The sequence below is a fragment of the Diceros bicornis genome, chromosome 6 (genome assembly GCF_020826845.1).
Source record: "Diceros bicornis minor isolate mBicDic1 chromosome 6, mDicBic1.mat.cur, whole genome shotgun sequence".
In the NCBI taxonomy this organism is placed as follows: Eukaryota; Metazoa; Chordata; class Mammalia; order Perissodactyla; family Rhinocerotidae; genus Diceros; species Diceros bicornis.
Genome location: NC_080745.1, coordinates 82,123,689 through 82,139,862, shown reverse-complemented (window position 1 = coordinate 82,139,862; position 16,174 = coordinate 82,123,689). Strand labels below are relative to the sequence as shown.

The 16,174-nt window shown below is 53.4% G+C and overlaps 1 protein-coding gene across 2 annotated transcripts in view; it reads right to left on the bottom strand.

The window, feature by feature from the left end:
* The window catches only part of GRK5 (G protein-coupled receptor kinase 5), a 224,409-nt gene that overhangs the window by 117,180 nt on the left and 91,055 nt on the right, over window positions 1-16,174 (bottom strand). For both annotated transcript variants that reach the window (XM_058544109.1, XM_058544108.1), the window contains exon 2: window positions 3,977-4,072. In XM_058544109.1, coding sequence (XP_058400092.1) covers window positions 3,977-4,072 — 96 coding nt within the window. The remainder of the gene's footprint in view (window positions 1-3,976; window positions 4,073-16,174) is intronic.

The window sequence follows — 16,174 nt, the reverse complement described above, 5'->3', positions numbered from 1 at the left end:
TCTGGCTGCTGGGAGGAAATGGCCTGTGGTTGTGCAGAGCAGTGCTGAGGGCAAGAGAGGGCGAGGCTTCAACTGACCACTGTTCCGGGCAATCCAGAGGGGCAGCGTCCCCGGGTCCTTGTGGGCCAAGAGCCTTCCCACTGCACCATCCACGCTGCCCTCTGGGCCCTGTCACCTTGGCCAGAAGCCTGCTCTGGGACATCCTCCCAAAGAGCTTCAGAAAGTGAGCTCATGTGTCCACAAGAAAAATAAATGCGGCATTTGCCACTGTTTGGTTTGTGTATTGGTCTAGAAAAGAAATGAGATTTTTATTTTAGAAAGCCTTCCAGCAGGACCCCAGCAGAGGCTGGGCAAACACCAGGGCGACGGACTGTAAACACGCGGGAAGGCCCACGTCCCGGGCCGTCGCCCGAGCTGCAGCCCCCTGGTTTATGGTGGCCTTCCTGTTTCTCCCGGGCCTCTCTTCGCGCTGCACTCACACACACAGAGTCTTTTCAATGCGCTCTAGGAGAACAGAAGAATTCATTTTCACACGCCAGCACGCACGTTTCTCACACCCTCCCAGGGGAGTGGGCCCTGCCAAGAGGTCTGTTTCTGGACCCAGAGGGACTGATGCGGATGGGGTCTTTGGGGTGGGGTCCTCGGACAGAGAAAAGCTCAGAGGCGAATCCTATGCTCCTGGGTCCCCCGAACCGGAAGTGAAGAGGGTGGGGCCAGGCCAACTGGAAGGTGAGGGACATCTGTGGCACTTCTGGGGCAATGCCTGGAAGCCTCGTGGCAGCAGGGCTAGAGTGAGGGTACTGGAAGTCTGGGGCGGGGTGGGGCACTGAGCCTCAGCTGGTCTCGTTCACCTCAAAGGATCAGATTCTGTGTGTCGGAGAGGAGAGTCTTGGAGAGGAAGGGTGCACCGGGTCTTTGAACCTGAAACGAGGTTAAGTAAGAAGAAAGGCAGCACGCGAGGATCCACGCTGCTGTTGTGAACTAGAGCAACGGTGTGACAGTTCTGGAGTGGCCAGCTGTACCAACAGCTTCCCCACTCAGCTCAGCTGCCCCTTTCCCGGGACTTTGGCTAGACAGAACAGGCCTTTTTTTCAGGGGGAGGGGTTTTTTTTTTGTCTGCACCCATTGTCATTTCTGGGTTTTAAGTTTCTCCAGCACCCAGTCCCTGGGATATAAGGGAGGCAAAAAAGAAAACCCAGGAGCTCCCTGGCATGTCCTTCCTCACATCCCGAGGTCCCCAGCCAGCCTGCCTTCTCTCCACCTTTCAGAATCCTCTTATGTTTGTTTTATGGTATAACATCCAGAGCTTTTGACTGTCCTTGGTGGGCGGGATAGGGAACAACACATCTACTCCATCTTGTCTGGAACCAGAAGTCCTATATTTTGTATTTACATGTTTTATGTTTTTAAGAAACACATAAATCAAATACAGCAAAATACTAAGATTTCTTTAATCTGGATGGCAGATGTATAAATGCTCTTCACATTACTCTCAACACTCTTCCATTTATTGGAAACACTGTCTAAGTTCAGTGTTCCCTTACTCACACCTCTTCATTCTTTCCTTTGCTCACTCATCTGACCAATGTCTGTTGTGCACCTCCAGGCACCAGGTACACAGTGGTGAATTTAAAAGATCCTTCCTGAAGAGCCTTTCACACTCGAGGGGTAAACAGACATCAAACAATAGCTGAGGAGGCGTGCTCCGACAGAAGGGGACAGGATGCTCTGAAAGACCCTAGCCAAGAGCTAACTGAAATTCAGGGGTCACAGGAGGCTTCTGTGAGGGAGTGGCCTTCAGCCCTGGCTGTGCCCCATGGGGCATTCCTGGCACCACCACCTGCAGGCAGTTTACCCAAAGGCAGAGAAGCAAATGGCTTCCCAAGAGCAGGCTTCGCAGGTAAGACCCCTCCCAGGTGAGCCTGGTCCTTACACAGCTACCCTGCCTCTCTGCACAGCTCCCCCTTTTGGAGGGTCCTTTTCCCCTATTTCAAGTTCTCTCCTCCAAATCAACACCTCAGAAAGGTCTCTTGGGTCAGCCCTTTGGCTCTGAGGATGAGTGGCAGCCCTTCCCTGGGGTCTACTGAGGAAAAGCTGGGATCAGCATCCAGGAAGGGCATTCTGGTAGCCAGTGAACTTGCTCATCCTGGACAAAGAGGACAGAGAATAGAGCTTGGCTCTCCAGGGGTGTGCGGCGACCATGGCAACCAAGGTCCCTACCTCATCCCCACCCTATTCTCTCCAAACCTAAATTAGCATGAAGAATAAAATGGGCCCCCGGGAGAGGTAATGCCAGACTCCAGGGGGGCTCTCCCTCCCCTCCCCTCTCTGAAGGCCACTTGAGAGTTATCAGTGGCAAAACTCTCCCCCACACTCTCCCAGCCCCAGGAGAAGACCCCAGCTTCTCTCCCACCCTGCCACAGGTTCCTCTAGCATCAAAAGCAAACGTGGGCACCCAAGCCCCAACACAGGAGGGGCCCAGTAGGATGGGTGCGGTTGGGCCTTCCAGAAAGCAAGCTGGAGTGCTGAAGGGAGTGGGTCTGGGCTCCTGAGGAGGTCTCCAGCAATGCCCTTTTCACACATGGTTTCACTTGACCAGGTGCACGATCACTGTGTTCAACTGAGGAAACGGAGGCTCAGCAAGATTAAGTAACTTGTCAGGTGCCTGGTAGAGAGGGTGGGGTTTGACCCTAGTCTGTATGGACCCAGAGGCCCTGATCCCTTAGGTCAGCTCCACTCTCGGCTCCAAGACCACCGTGGGGATTCAGACCTGAAGTTTTAAGGATGGTAGCTGGGTCTTGAGGACATTTTCCCATCCTTTAGCACCCTACCTTCTTCACCTGCTCACATCTGCCTTCATGAGGTGCAGGTAGCTTCCTTTCATTTCATAAATGCCAATTAACCAAGCTCCTACTCCATGCTGGGCATGCGGGGCACACAGAGGGAGCAGTTGTCACCTGCTGTCACAGTGCAGCAGAAGAATCTGGAGGGTGGGCCCCGGGGCCAGAACTGAGCAGGCGTGCGATGCCATGCAAGTGCCACTTGGCCCAGGAAACTGGTGGAGGCCAGGCCACATGGAGAAGCCATTCAGAAGAGCTAAATATCCACGAGTGGCCTCACCTTCTACAGCAGGCACAGGGCAGCACATCCAGGGGACTCGTGCAGGAGTCCCAAGAGCAGCCAGGCCTGCAGAGCTCTGGGTAACAGCCATCCTACATCCAGCACTCCGTGGATCCTCCAACAGTCAGGAGCAGATATGAAGCCTTCACACAGCCACGGGGGGAAGGGTGCCCCACCCCAGGGCACATGGGGGAGAAGGACCAGGGCCCCCACCAGTATGGAGGAGCCTCATCACCCCCACCTCCAGGAGCCCTCGCCAGTCACCCCAGCCTCCTCACCACAGCATGTCCCGAGTGGGGCCGGGGACGGACCTCACTTGGCCTGTTCGGCTGTGCCAGCCCCTCGAGAGACAAGCCCCCTCTGCTGTTGGAGGCGCCAGGCCTTGTGGGTGCTGGATAAAGAGAACTGGGCTGTGCCACTGAGCACGGTGGCTACTTAGTGAGCACTGACATCCCTGGCAAGAGGACAGGGGAGCCCAGATGCTCACCCCAGCCTCAGCTCACACAGCCTGGGGCTGCTTCCTGAGGACAGGACCCGTGGGCTCCAGAAAGGAAGGGTGGAAAGCTGCGAGACCTGGCCCACCTCCACCACCCTCCCACAGGCTATGCAACTTTCAGTGTCCCCCTCTGAAAGGTAGAGTAAAATAACAACACCTGCCTCACAAGGTAATTGAGAGAGAATTCTACCCAACATACACCAAATACTCAGTGAATGCTGGTTGCATCTTTATGTCAATTAGCAATGACATCAGCCTGGAGCTCCGACCTATTTGTATTTGACTCACCATTTTGGCCATTAACAGGCTCCTTGCTCCCTTCAACCTGACCCCACGCCCCCTCGAGACAGGACGGCTTACCTATGGTCCTTCGGAGGTCTTCACACTGGCTAATGTGAGGGAACTTCAGAATTTCCTTCCACTTCTTGCTTTTCCCTTTGCGCTTTCCTCCGCCCCCTGCAGAGATGGGGAAAAGATGTCAGGCTGATGTTGGTCTTGCTCGAGGCTCCAGAGCCTGCATCCCACCCCAGTGAGCCTGTCCACCAGCCGCAGGGGCTGGGAGACAGCGGGGGTGGGGGGCTCAAGGTCAAGCCAGTGACACACTCCCTCCTGACTGGCATTAAGCCTGTGCGTTCCTCTTACTTACTCGGGCCTGGGCTCCCCCACCAGCAGCAGCAGCAGGCCAGCCCCTCCAATCATCCACACCCACGCCCAGACCAGGCGCCCTCTTCTTCCTCGGCATCTCCCATTGCTGTTCAGACCCACTGGGTCCTGGTATCTGGCCCCAGACTAGATCATAACCTTCCAATGGCAGGGGCCAGGCCTGTTGGACTTAATATTCCCTTCAGGCTTGGGAGATGGAGCGAGTGCACTGTGGCTCCCTCATTGCCTCATTTTGTCCTCTTGTTTCCTGTGGAGAGTCCCCTTCCCCAACTGGAAGCCAGATGTTGGGGACGAGGACTTCAATTTCCACTTGTCTTGGGTACGCCCTTCTTCTCCCTCCTCACAAACCCCAGGGTCTCAGAGGACGCATTTCTCAAAGCTGGAAGGACTTCTGAAGGGCCTTGTCACATCTCACGTCCTCTGCAGTGTGCACACGTGATGAACATGCACACAATAGGGACACAAACAATGGACACACATACATAATGAACACACATGTAATGAACACATGCAGCAAATATGAACACATAATGAATATGCACTTGTAATGAACCCAAATACGCAATGAACACACGGAGCTGAGTAGTGAACACATAGGGCATTCCTATCACCCCCACCACTCCTTATCTGTGCAACAGTGGACAGACGTCAGAATGCTCAGGTCTGCAAACGGCAAGGGGCTGCTGACTCTGGCCTAAGTCTCCCTGAGCCCACTGACGTTTGGGCCTTGGGCCTTGGACTTGGAGGCACCTCTGTGTCATGCGGCCAGGATCCCCCAAGGACTGAGATGCTGTCACCCACCCTGCCCCAGAATGGCCCTTAGATACCATCTGTCAGAGATTCGCCAAAGGTCACATAGCCCTTTAGGCCCCTCAGTGTCTCAGAATTTTAAGGCCTTTTACCCCCCTTCACGCAATCAATAGCCCAAGCACTTTTGAAGTTTGGAGCCCAGGTAGAGACATGTAGGATCGTGGGCAGGGCCTCAGCACCCTGGGCCAGCTGAGTGGGTTTGCAGCCCCTCCAGTCTCAAACCCTCAGAAAGGGTCTGGGCAGGGCAAGGCCCCTCTCTCCAACCAGCAAACCCAGGGACCCCGGAGGAGCTCAGCTCTGGGCCTACCCCCAACCCAGTGTATGTTCGGGGGCAGGCACAGAGCTGGTCTCAATGATTGGGAATTCCTAACTCATCTAAGCTGCTCTGGAAAGCTGAGGTCATGTTCCTGACCAGTGAGTGGGTTGGCTTCTGAGGAAGGGACCAGCACCCTCACCGTGTGGGCTAGGAAGTAGGAGAGGGAGCTGACGGGGGAGGGGCAGGACCCAGGACCATTTTTCTGTTCTCTGTTCATTCCAGCCTCATTTTCAACCTGGCCAACCAGCCCCAGCTACTTCCTCTCAAGTATCCACAGAGGGCAAAGACCTCCAACTCCAAGGGGCAGAACAAATGTGTTTTGGGCACCTACAGTGGCCAGGCACCGTTCGAACATTATCTTATTTAATCCTCAGAATGACTCTTTGAGGAAGAAATCACTGGGCCCCCATCCCAGATGAAGAAATAGACATCCGGGGTTGTGTAACTCACCAGCTGATGGCCTGTCCGACTCCACACTCCTCTTTCCTCCAGCCTGGGGCCGACACACACATGCACACACATGCACACTCTGCAGAACCCTTCCACTGCCCTGCCCAGAGCCAAGCCCGTCACATGCCCTCTCCTGGAGTCCTCACTCTAACTCTACGAGGCAGAACTATTACTGTTCCCACTTGACAGATAAGGAAACTGAGGCATGGGGAAGAAACAAAGCAAGTCACCTACAGCCCCACAGCTCATAAATGGCAGAGCCAAGACTCAGCCTGAGTGGAATCCAGACCCTAGGCACTCACCCTCGCCCTTCTGTCTGTAAACCTCCCTTTTGGGTGCACTGAAAGCAAGGGAAATTCTCAGGGATCAAAGAGAAAGCTGGCGTCAGACCTCAGGAGTGATGCAGCGCAGTAAGAGGAGCCGGAACGGGAATCTCTAGCTGGGGCCCAAGCCTGCGAGCTCCGAGAAAAGGTGCCACCCCAGACCTGAAGCCTACAGGGTTTTTCTACTTGACCCCCGTGTAGCTTGTTTGCCTGTTCACTGAACCAGTTGTCAAGATTTAAACATTAGGAGATTTTTACATACGAATCCAGATTTTGGACTTCTCTCCCATAACCAGACATCCCACATGGCAAGAATCAGCTGGAGTTGGGCAGCAGCTGCCCCCCTGGATAGGCCATGTGGCCTCCATTCAGGCGGCCTGCCTCGCCTCCACAGGGGTTACCATGTGCACCCCCAGAGAAGGGCCGCCCTCAGCCTCGAACTACAGGTGGCAAAGTCAGATGCTCCCATCTCAGCCACTCTCAGGCTGCAAGGCCTAACAGGGCTGTTAGAATTCATCTAGTCTGTATCCCTTCCCATTCCCACACTAGTCATTCCCAGATCTGGCTGGGATGAAGCACTTTTTTGTGTGTGTGATAAAATATACACAACGTGAAAGTTACCATTCTAACATTTTTAGGTATTCAGTTCAGTGGCACTCAGTAGATTCACATTGTTGTGCAACCATCATCACCACCCATCTCCAGAAATTTTCCTCATCCCAAACTGAAACTCAGTACCCATTAAACAATAATCCCCCGCTCCCCCTACACCCTGGCAACCACCATTCTACTTTCTGTCTCTAGAAAGAAATGAATTTGACTATTCTAGGTACCTCATATACATGAAATCATACAATATGTGTCCTTTTGTGACTGGCTTATTTCACTTAACATAATGTCCCCAACGTTCATTCATATTGTAGCATGTGTCAGATTTCATTCCATTTTTAAAGCTGAATAATATTCCATTGTGTGTATAGACCACATTCGGTTTATCCACTCATCCATTGATGGACACTTGGGTTGCTTCCACCTTTTAGCTACTGTGATTAATGCCCCTACAGATATCTGAGTCCCAGCTTTCGATCCTTTTGGGTATATACCTAGGAGCGGAATTGCTAGATCATAGGGTAATTCTACCTTTTTGAACCTTCCTGACAATAGACTCCCGGGCTGCACACCAACTCTCCGTGATCAGAACCCAGGGATGTGACTTCTTAAAAGACTCTCCAGGTGACTCTCAGGTAGCCAGTCTATGGAAACCAGGAGTCTATTTACACACAGACACGTGTGTGTACATACCAGCCCCTGTGTTCATTTTCTTAATGGGTAAATCTATAAAAAGTATGTACTGGGGCCGGCCTGGTGGCGCAAGTGGTTAAGTGCATGTGCTCCGTTGCGGCGGCCCGGGGTTCGCAGATTCGGATCCCAGGTGCGCACCAACGCACCGCTTGCTAAGCCATGCTGTGGCAGCATCCCATATAAGGTAGAGGAGGATGGGCACAGATGTTAGCCCAGGGCCAATCTTCCACAAGAAAAAAGAGGAGGATTGGCAACGGATGTTAGCTCAGGGCTGATCTTCCTCACCAAAAAAAAAAAAAAAGAACACAGATTCATTGCTTCATTCAGTTCATTCATGCATTCACTGTACAGGTGCTGGGGACATGGTGACGGGCAAGACAGACAGGGTGTCACTGTCTTGAGGTGCCCAATTCAGTAAGGCAGACAGACATCAAAGGCTTTATTTCAGTGGTTCTCAACCCCTGGCGAATTGTCCTCCAGGGGACATTTGGCAATGTGTGGAGATATTTTTGGTTGTCACAATAGAGGTGGTGGTGCTACTGGCATCTAGTAGGCAGAGGCCAGGAATGTGGTTAAACAGCGTACAATGCACAGGACAGCTCCCCACAACAGAGAACGATCCAAAATGTCAGTAGAGCTGAGGAGGAGAAACACTGCTTCGTGTAATGACCGTTTTGACCAACACTTTCAGGAGAAGTGCAGGGTTTGGGGGGAGACTTGTTAGTAATGGGACAATGGTGGTGGTTGTAGGGGAGGCAGGAAAGGTGAGCCAAGGTCACCTGGAGGGTGTAAGGCAGAGGCTGGAGTTACTAAGGGAGGGTGGGTACCACACAGCCACCCCAGGGGCTGCGCCCAGGCCGAGGGTGCAGACTTCCCAGCCTATGGGGGCTTCTCTCCTCCTACTCTTTACCTCCTCAGCCCCCAGAACAGGACAGTGACTATGGTAGGCAGAATAATGCTCCCCAAAAGTGTCCATGCCATATGTTAGCTTACATGGCACAGGGGAATTAAGATTGCAGATGAAATTAAGGATAATGGCAGGGACAACATCCTGGATGATCTTGGTGGGCTCAATGTAACCATAAGAGTACTTAAATGTGGAAGAAGGGGGCAGGAGAGTGATTTCAGAGTGATGCATGTGAGAACGACTAGAATAGCCATTGTCAGCTTTGAAGATGGAAGGGGGCCACGAGCCGAGGAATGCAGGTGGCCTCCAGAAACTGGACAAGGCAAGAAAACAGATTCTCCCTGAGAGCCCCCAGAAAGAACAGAGCCCTGCCAACACCCCAGTTTCAACCCAGTGAGACCCATGTCAGACTTCTGACCTCCTGAGCTGTAAGAATACATTTATGTTGGGGCCGGCCCGGTGGCATGGTGGTTGGGTTCATGCATTCTGCTTTGGCAGCCTGGGGGTCATGTGTTCGGATCCCAGGCGTGGACCTACACACCAGTCACCAAGCCATGCTGTGGCGGCATCCCACATACAAAATAGAGGAAGATTAGCACAGATGTTAGCTCAGGGACAATCTTCCTCATCAAAAAAAAAAAGAATACATTTGTGTTGTTTTAATCCACTGGGTTTGTGGTAATTTGTTACAGCAGCAATAGGAAACAAATACAGGGACACTCTCAGCAAAGTGTCCCCCTAAACAGCCACAGGGGTCCTCAATGGCCTCCCCATTCATACCTGACCTCCAGTTCCCCAAAAAGTCCCGTAAAATAATCCCAGCCCCTCTATAACTCAGACAGGCTGGGGCAAGTTTCCACATCTTTACAAACAAGACCTGCTTCAAAGAGGTCGTGTTCCAGACAAATACCTGGCTCGTCAGTGTGCTGTTGGGTTATTAAACTGCACATCTGGTGACTGAAGTGCTGCTACTGTTCATTATTTCAGTCGGATTTGATTGTTTCTCAGTATCCTCAGGTGGCAGGCCCACCACACTGCTGCAGAAATTCCTCTCCTCTCCTGGTCCTGTGGTCCCGGGGAGGGGTGTCAGGCCTACAAGCGGCTAGGGCCACTACCTCCCCCTACTCGGGGCCCAGCCAGGCCCCAGCAGCCGGGATGGCCAGTTCCCAGGCCTGCCCATCACCCACAGGTCAGCCCGTCTCCTTAGCCAGGTTCAAAGCCCTTCACCATCTGATCATCATCTCCCCGACTTTATTTCCCTCCCTGCCATCGCTCTCAGGGCCCTTGCACTTGCCGTCCCCTGTGTCAGCAGCATCTTCTCCCTACTTTTCTGAATGTTTCTCATCCATGCTTCAAGTCTTAGGCATGCATCCAGCTGCAAGGCTGTCCTGTGCACTGGGTGGCCAACATGGAGGGCCTTCCCTGACCGCAGTAGCTGAGGCAGGCCCATTCTCTGCCTTTGCCACCTGCCATTAAGCAGTGTTTGGGAGGCCCTGGTCAGTCAGGCAGTCTGTCTCCCTCTTGCACACACTCGTCAGCTGACAGATTCGTTTATCCATTCTCCCAACACATTCAGCACACTTTCACTGACGTGTTCAGCCTTTATGCGTGAGGTCACTAGGAGATTCCCGGCATCAGACCCAGCTCTTCTCACTACCTGACATCTTCCTCTGTAGTGGTTTATTTGCCTATCCACAGTCTCCCCGCTCTGAGAGCAGACGGCGGTGGCAGGGACCTGGGTTTCTTTGCTCTCTGTTCCTCTCTCCTTGGCCCACTGTCGATGCTCAGTGTTTGCTGAGCAGATGCAAGTGTCACCCCTTTGACTCCTGTATGCATTATCCTTTCCCGCCGTGACCCCGCAGATGTGGTTCCTGACCTCTCTGCCTGATGAAGCCCTGCTCCTCTTCAAGCCCCAGCTCTGATGCTCCTTCCAGGGCTGCTCTTGAGAGGCAGACCCCCACCGTCTGGTCCACAGCCCTGTCCCAGCTCAGACCCACCCAGACCTGATCAGTGTCCTTCCAGAGGGTGGGGCAGCAAACACAACACCCAATTAATTGCAAGCTTTCATTAAGTTATGTTGACTGACTGGGTAAACGAATGCTTGCAGAAATAAATGACAACTTCCCCACTCCCACTCCCAGCCCCTGGGCTTAGCATTGAACTAGGTGCTATACCTTTGTATCTCATTAAGGTGGTACTATCCCCATTTCACAGATGAGAAACCTGAGGCTCAGGGAGAGGAATTAACGGGGCCAATGAATGAACCACACACCCAATCAGGAGCACATATCTTCTCCCACCGCACAGACTTGCAGCCATTTCCTGTCTCGAGCAGCTTTGGGCTTTATTTGCTTTACCAGCCGACCCTCTGCTGCTCATGGTTTACCTTCCACGTGCTGCAAACAAGTCAGCGAAGAGGACATGGTCCCTGCCCTCGTGGACATCCAGCTTGTTCCATGCTTCAAAGAGCAGAGAGAAGCAAGACGGCCGGGAATGTGGCGCGGCAGGCAGGGGGCTGCATGGAGGAGGGGTGGCTCCAGCCAGAGAGGGGGTGGCAGGCGGGAGGGCTCCTGCCAGAGGTGGAAAGAGGCCAAGATACTGGGCTGGGGGACACGGGCTGAACTCCACCTGCTCTCTGCTCTGGAGGAAGGCACCAAAAGACCAAGGGGGCAGGTCTCTCTCCTGGCGTGGGAAAGAATCCAAGGCAAAACACGGAGAGAAGTGGGCAACAGGAAGATGGAGTGCTCCCCTGACTCGGGCCTCTGCTCCCCTGACTTGGGCCTCGGGCCCCTTAGGAGGAGGTGGCGTCCAAGAAGGAAATTGCTTATCAAATCCACTTCTGCTTTCTCCAGGCCCCAGGGTCCCCCGTGGCTGCCAGCAATGGCCTCATGCAGGTGCACCCCAGGAAGGCTAAGGGAAGTGTGATAAGGGGGTGGCAGGGCAGGAGGAGGGAGAGCAGCCCACAGAGAGGGCTGGGGGCTCCTCTGGCAGGAGGGCAAGTCCTAGCAGGGACTGGAGTGCAGGGAAAAAAGCAATGTAATAAGTCGCTTCCATTTCTCAAGCCTGGCCAAGCACTCCTAACAGGGTGAGCTACTGAGAACCTAATTGGCATTCCTTTTGCTCCCGCAGATGCCCCCAGGGAGAAATAAAAAGATCACTCCAAAAAACTGCCATGAGAAAACCGTCATTGTGGGGGAAGAAATCGGCTTACTGTTATTTTTGTTGCTTTTACTGTTTTCGTGGGAGGTGTCTGAGCTTTGAAGGCAGAGGACTGAAATGAGCTGGCACTGAGAACAGGGGAGAAGAGCACGGTGGACCCATGTCGTGCTCCAGGGGGAGGGAGTGGGGGGCCTGAGCTCCAGGAAGGCACTGCCCCTGTGGCCGCTGGATCCAGTGGGGGTGGGAGGTGGGGGTCCAGTGATGAGCGACTGAGCTGCCAGGAGCGTCCAGCCTCCCTGGGACCCAGGACCAGCCTGGCACAGTGGAGTGGAGCTGCCGGCAGAGGCCCCTCCTCCAAAGGACACTGACAAAATTGGCAGCAGTGACCCCGATGGTCTGAGGTCTCCTTTGCTGGACTCCTTTGAGCCCTAGGGCTTCTCATTCCCTCCCTGGAAGGAGGGAGACAAACCTTTACAAAACCGTTGACCTTGGACTTCTCATTAATCTTACAGTATGGCCTATTTGACCCAGAAATTAAAGAAATGTGGCATTTCTGGTACTCTCAAGGTCAGAGAGCAATTTTAGGAGATCATCTCATTTAATCCTCGCATCAACCCCCACAAGTTAAGGCCTGTTTTTGAACCATTTGACAGATGAGGAAATAGAGACTCCAAAAGGCAAGAAGCTTGCCTCAAATCACTCACACAGTTCGTGTCACAACCTGAACCAGAACCCAGGTGTTTTGACTCCTAATCTAACGTTCTTTTCCTCCCTGGTGACAAATGAGCAACTGATCAGAGAGAGGTTCCTTGGGGGAAGTTGAGGATGCCTCTATGCATTTGTTAGAAAGACCTTCCTTCATGCCCTTCAATCAGAGGTTCCCGGTGATCCATGGACCAGCAGCTTCGGCATCACCAGGGAACTTGAAATAAATGCAAATTCTTGGGCCCCACCCCAGACCTCCTGAATCAGAAACTTTGGGAGTGGCGCCCAGCAATCTGGGTTTTAATGAGCCTTCCAGGTGATCACACTCAAGTTCAAGAACAACTGCCCTAAGTTAAGAGAAAGTCCCTGATCATCACAGGGGGAATGGGACCACAGGACCACTCTTTCTGGGCATTTCTGTCTGATTTGTTATTTCTGCCCCGCCTACTTCTAAAAAGGATCTGAAGAAACATACAGGAGTTTGGACAAATTGGCTGAAAATACTCCTCCCAGCTCCAAAATTTGGTGATCCTGGGGTCTGACTGACAAGAACCCAGGTCCCTGCCCCCCACCTGACTTGAGTCGAGCATTCTTCTCACACAGACACTTGGCAGCCTCAAAGCCACTTACTGGGCCACGAGCCGGGGCAAGAGGGCAGATTGTAACAGGGCCTTCCAGTTTCCAGAAAGTCCAAGGGAGACGCTGGAAGAGTACACTCAGGGGTGGCCTTTCTGGGTCCAGATTGGTGAGCCGGCCTCAGGGAGCTGCCACTCCACGACCCCAGGCCCTGGTCTGGCTCCCTAAGAAGCCAGACAGGACTCACCTCAAACCCTGCCCCTCTCATCAGTGCTGCCCCGTCTACTGGGTGCCTCTTCACATTCTGATGGGCTTTGGACTTTTATTGTTCTATGGATCCCAGAGAGGGGACAATCATCTCTGGAGATGGGCTTGCCAGGATCCGCAGAGGACTTGACGTGCTTTGTGGGCCCTCAGGAGCGGGGGAGTGCTGTTTTCCCATGGACCACATTTCTCTAGGACAGAATTGTCAACTCAAATCGGCAACCATGATGGTGAATGCAGTTCCAGCCAAGGTCAGCAGGAAGAGAGACTCATTCGAGTTGACCCATCAAGAGGGGGATTACTGCCAGGATCATGGGGGCCTCTAAAAAGCCAAGAGCAGCTGGGTTTTTGGGAATAGGAAGACCATGGAAAACCTGGGGCTGAGGCGTCTCTGCCTCTGGCTCGGCCATGTGCCTCTTAGACCATGCCAGGCTCACTCACCTCTTTGCACAGGCCCCAGTTGGCCGCGGGTGTACAATGAAGAAGTCGACTTTGTCCCTGGTTCCTGGGAGTTAACCTCTAAGTCCTTGGAATTTTCTGAGTGATAGGAGTGGGCTCCGAGAACCATACCTGAGTTTATGCTAACAAGAAGACTCAAGGTGGGGCTGGACATGCCACAATGACCAACCACGTGGTTAGGAGGTTAGGGCTTTGAGCCAGGTGATAGTAACCCGATGTCAGGGAGGGGAAGGGGGCTAGAGATTGAGTTCAACCACGTGGCCAATGATCCAATCACTCATGCCCAAGTAATGAAACCCCAACAAAAACTCTGGGCACCGGGCTTGGGTGAGCTTCCTGGTTGGTGATCACATGTCAGTGTGCCCGGAGAGGGACATGTCCCTCGCAGACCTTGCCTTGTGCATGGCTCCCTTTTGCTGCTTTGGATTTGTGTCCTTTTGCTCTAATAAAATTTTAATTGTAAGCACAGTGCTCTCCTGAGCTCTGTGAGTTGTTCTAGTGAATGATCAAACCTGAGGGGTGGGGAGAATCCTTGAATTTGTAGCTGGTTGGTCAGAAGTGCACGTGGCCTGGGGACCCCCAAACCTGCCGCTGGTGTCTGAAGGGAGGGCAGTCTTGTGGGGCCTGCACTCCTCATCTGTGGAGTCCGTGCTTGCTTCAGGGAGTTGTATCAGAATTGTGTCAAGGCCCCCAAGTCCTCAGGACCCTGCCGCCCAGTTCACTGCCTGTCTGCCAGAATCCTGAATCTAAAGTCCCAAGGAACGAATCTGATTGGCCAATGCATCTCTGCTCTCCAAGCCACATGTCGTGGGCCAGCACAGATTCTGAAACAGCCCATCAGTTCTAGCCCTGGTCAATGGGGCAAGACCGAGGGGCCGAGGGAGCAGCAGACCTCCCCAAGCTTGCAAATTCAGAACGGAAGCCCCCTCCCCCATGCCGTGGCGCCAGGCACAACCAGAGGCAGCATGAGAGAGACCACAGAAACAACCGCCCTCACTTCCAGAAGAGTTTGGGGCGCTGCTGGTTAGTTAAAAGCACAAGGACAGGCGGCGACCTGGTGGCGCAGTAGTTAAGTTCATGCTCTCCGCTTCAGCGACCCGGGGTTCGCGAGTTCAGATCCCCAGCGTGAACCCACACACCGCTTGTCAAGCCATGCTGTGGCGGTGTCCCACATACAAAGTAGAAGAGGATTGGGCAGATGTTAGCTTAGGGACAATCTTCCTCAGGCAAAAAGAGGAAGATTGGCAATAGATGTTAGCTCAGGGCCAATCTTTCTCACCAAAAAAAAAAAAAAAAAAGCACAAGGATACGGGGTGAAGAGGCGCAAAGGCTGCAGTGGCCCCAGGATTCCCAGCAGGGCTCCTTCCTCCTGCCATCTCACAGTCCCTCCCATGGAATGGCTTAGGGGTCGCAAGGGGCCATGAGGTTTGGAAAGGTCAGCTTCATTCTAATGCCAGGGACTAAATTTGTTAGAAACCCAAATTACATTGCAAAGCGGGTCTTGAGAATACCCACTTTTGGCGGAGGAGACCATGAAAATTGGAGGAGCTGTTTTCAACGCATTTTGGCCAAGGTCTGGGAGGGTCTGAGTAGCCTAGTGACTGTCCGTGGGAAGGCTCTCTCTCTGTTCCCAGCCGCAAGAGGCCGATGATTCATCCACTCTCCACTGGTCAAGCGGAAGGCGGTGTTACAATTTTGCCTGTGACGTCTGTGGGGCTAAAGAATCTGTTCAATTCCTTTCTACACAGGTGAGCTGTCAGGACTCAGTTTCTACGGCACTGCCAGCAGAGCTGGTTTTCCAGAAAATATCACTATGGGGAGGCTGTGTATGTTCTCAGAGACCACCGGCAAAGTGGAGGAGGCCGGTTTTTCTGACGTGTAGTTATCCCGTGTCTTCTGCCTCCCAGCCCTGGCCTCCTCGCCACCAATATTTCTGCCTCAACCACCTGGGCTCCGTTACCTTTGCCACCGCCAGAGTGGCATGCCCACCCAAAGCTGATGTGGCAGGTGTGTGGCATCTCACTGATTCAAAGTATCTTTTCATCCAACCCCAAACAAGGCGAGATCCCAATTATAGGACCCAATCTGGGGCTGCGTCACCGAGTGACTCAAGCCTTTTCAAAGGGGTCACGACTCCAAACAAATATACTTGAGGTGACCTCAGTCTGCAGGGGACCTTCTCCAACCCAATGCACTTGGCAATCACCGTGAAAAGGAGGCAGGCCACTGGGGGAGCAGGAGAAGGCACCACCCCTCTGGCCTCAGTTTCCTCATCCAGACCTCCGGGGGTGGTACCAGGACAGGACATCAGAGCTTTTCTTTAAGTTCCCTGGAGGGAAGACAGATAATAAGGAAGCTGTTTGGGTGGGTGGGGGTGGGGGAGGAGCTTTCAAACACTGGGCCAGGGGCCTCATTCGGCCTTTGTGGGTCTCACTTCCTGGAGATACCCAGCACCTGCAGGGCACCTTCCTCTGTGAAGTTTCCTGGACGCCCCCTAAATCCCAGTGACTCCTGCCTCAATCCTCCCCCGCCCTCGGCTCCTCTGTTACCATGCTTTCCCAAAGCACTGGAGCTGGGAGGCCAGGATCTGGGGGTGTCGGGTGAAGACACCCTGATAACTACCC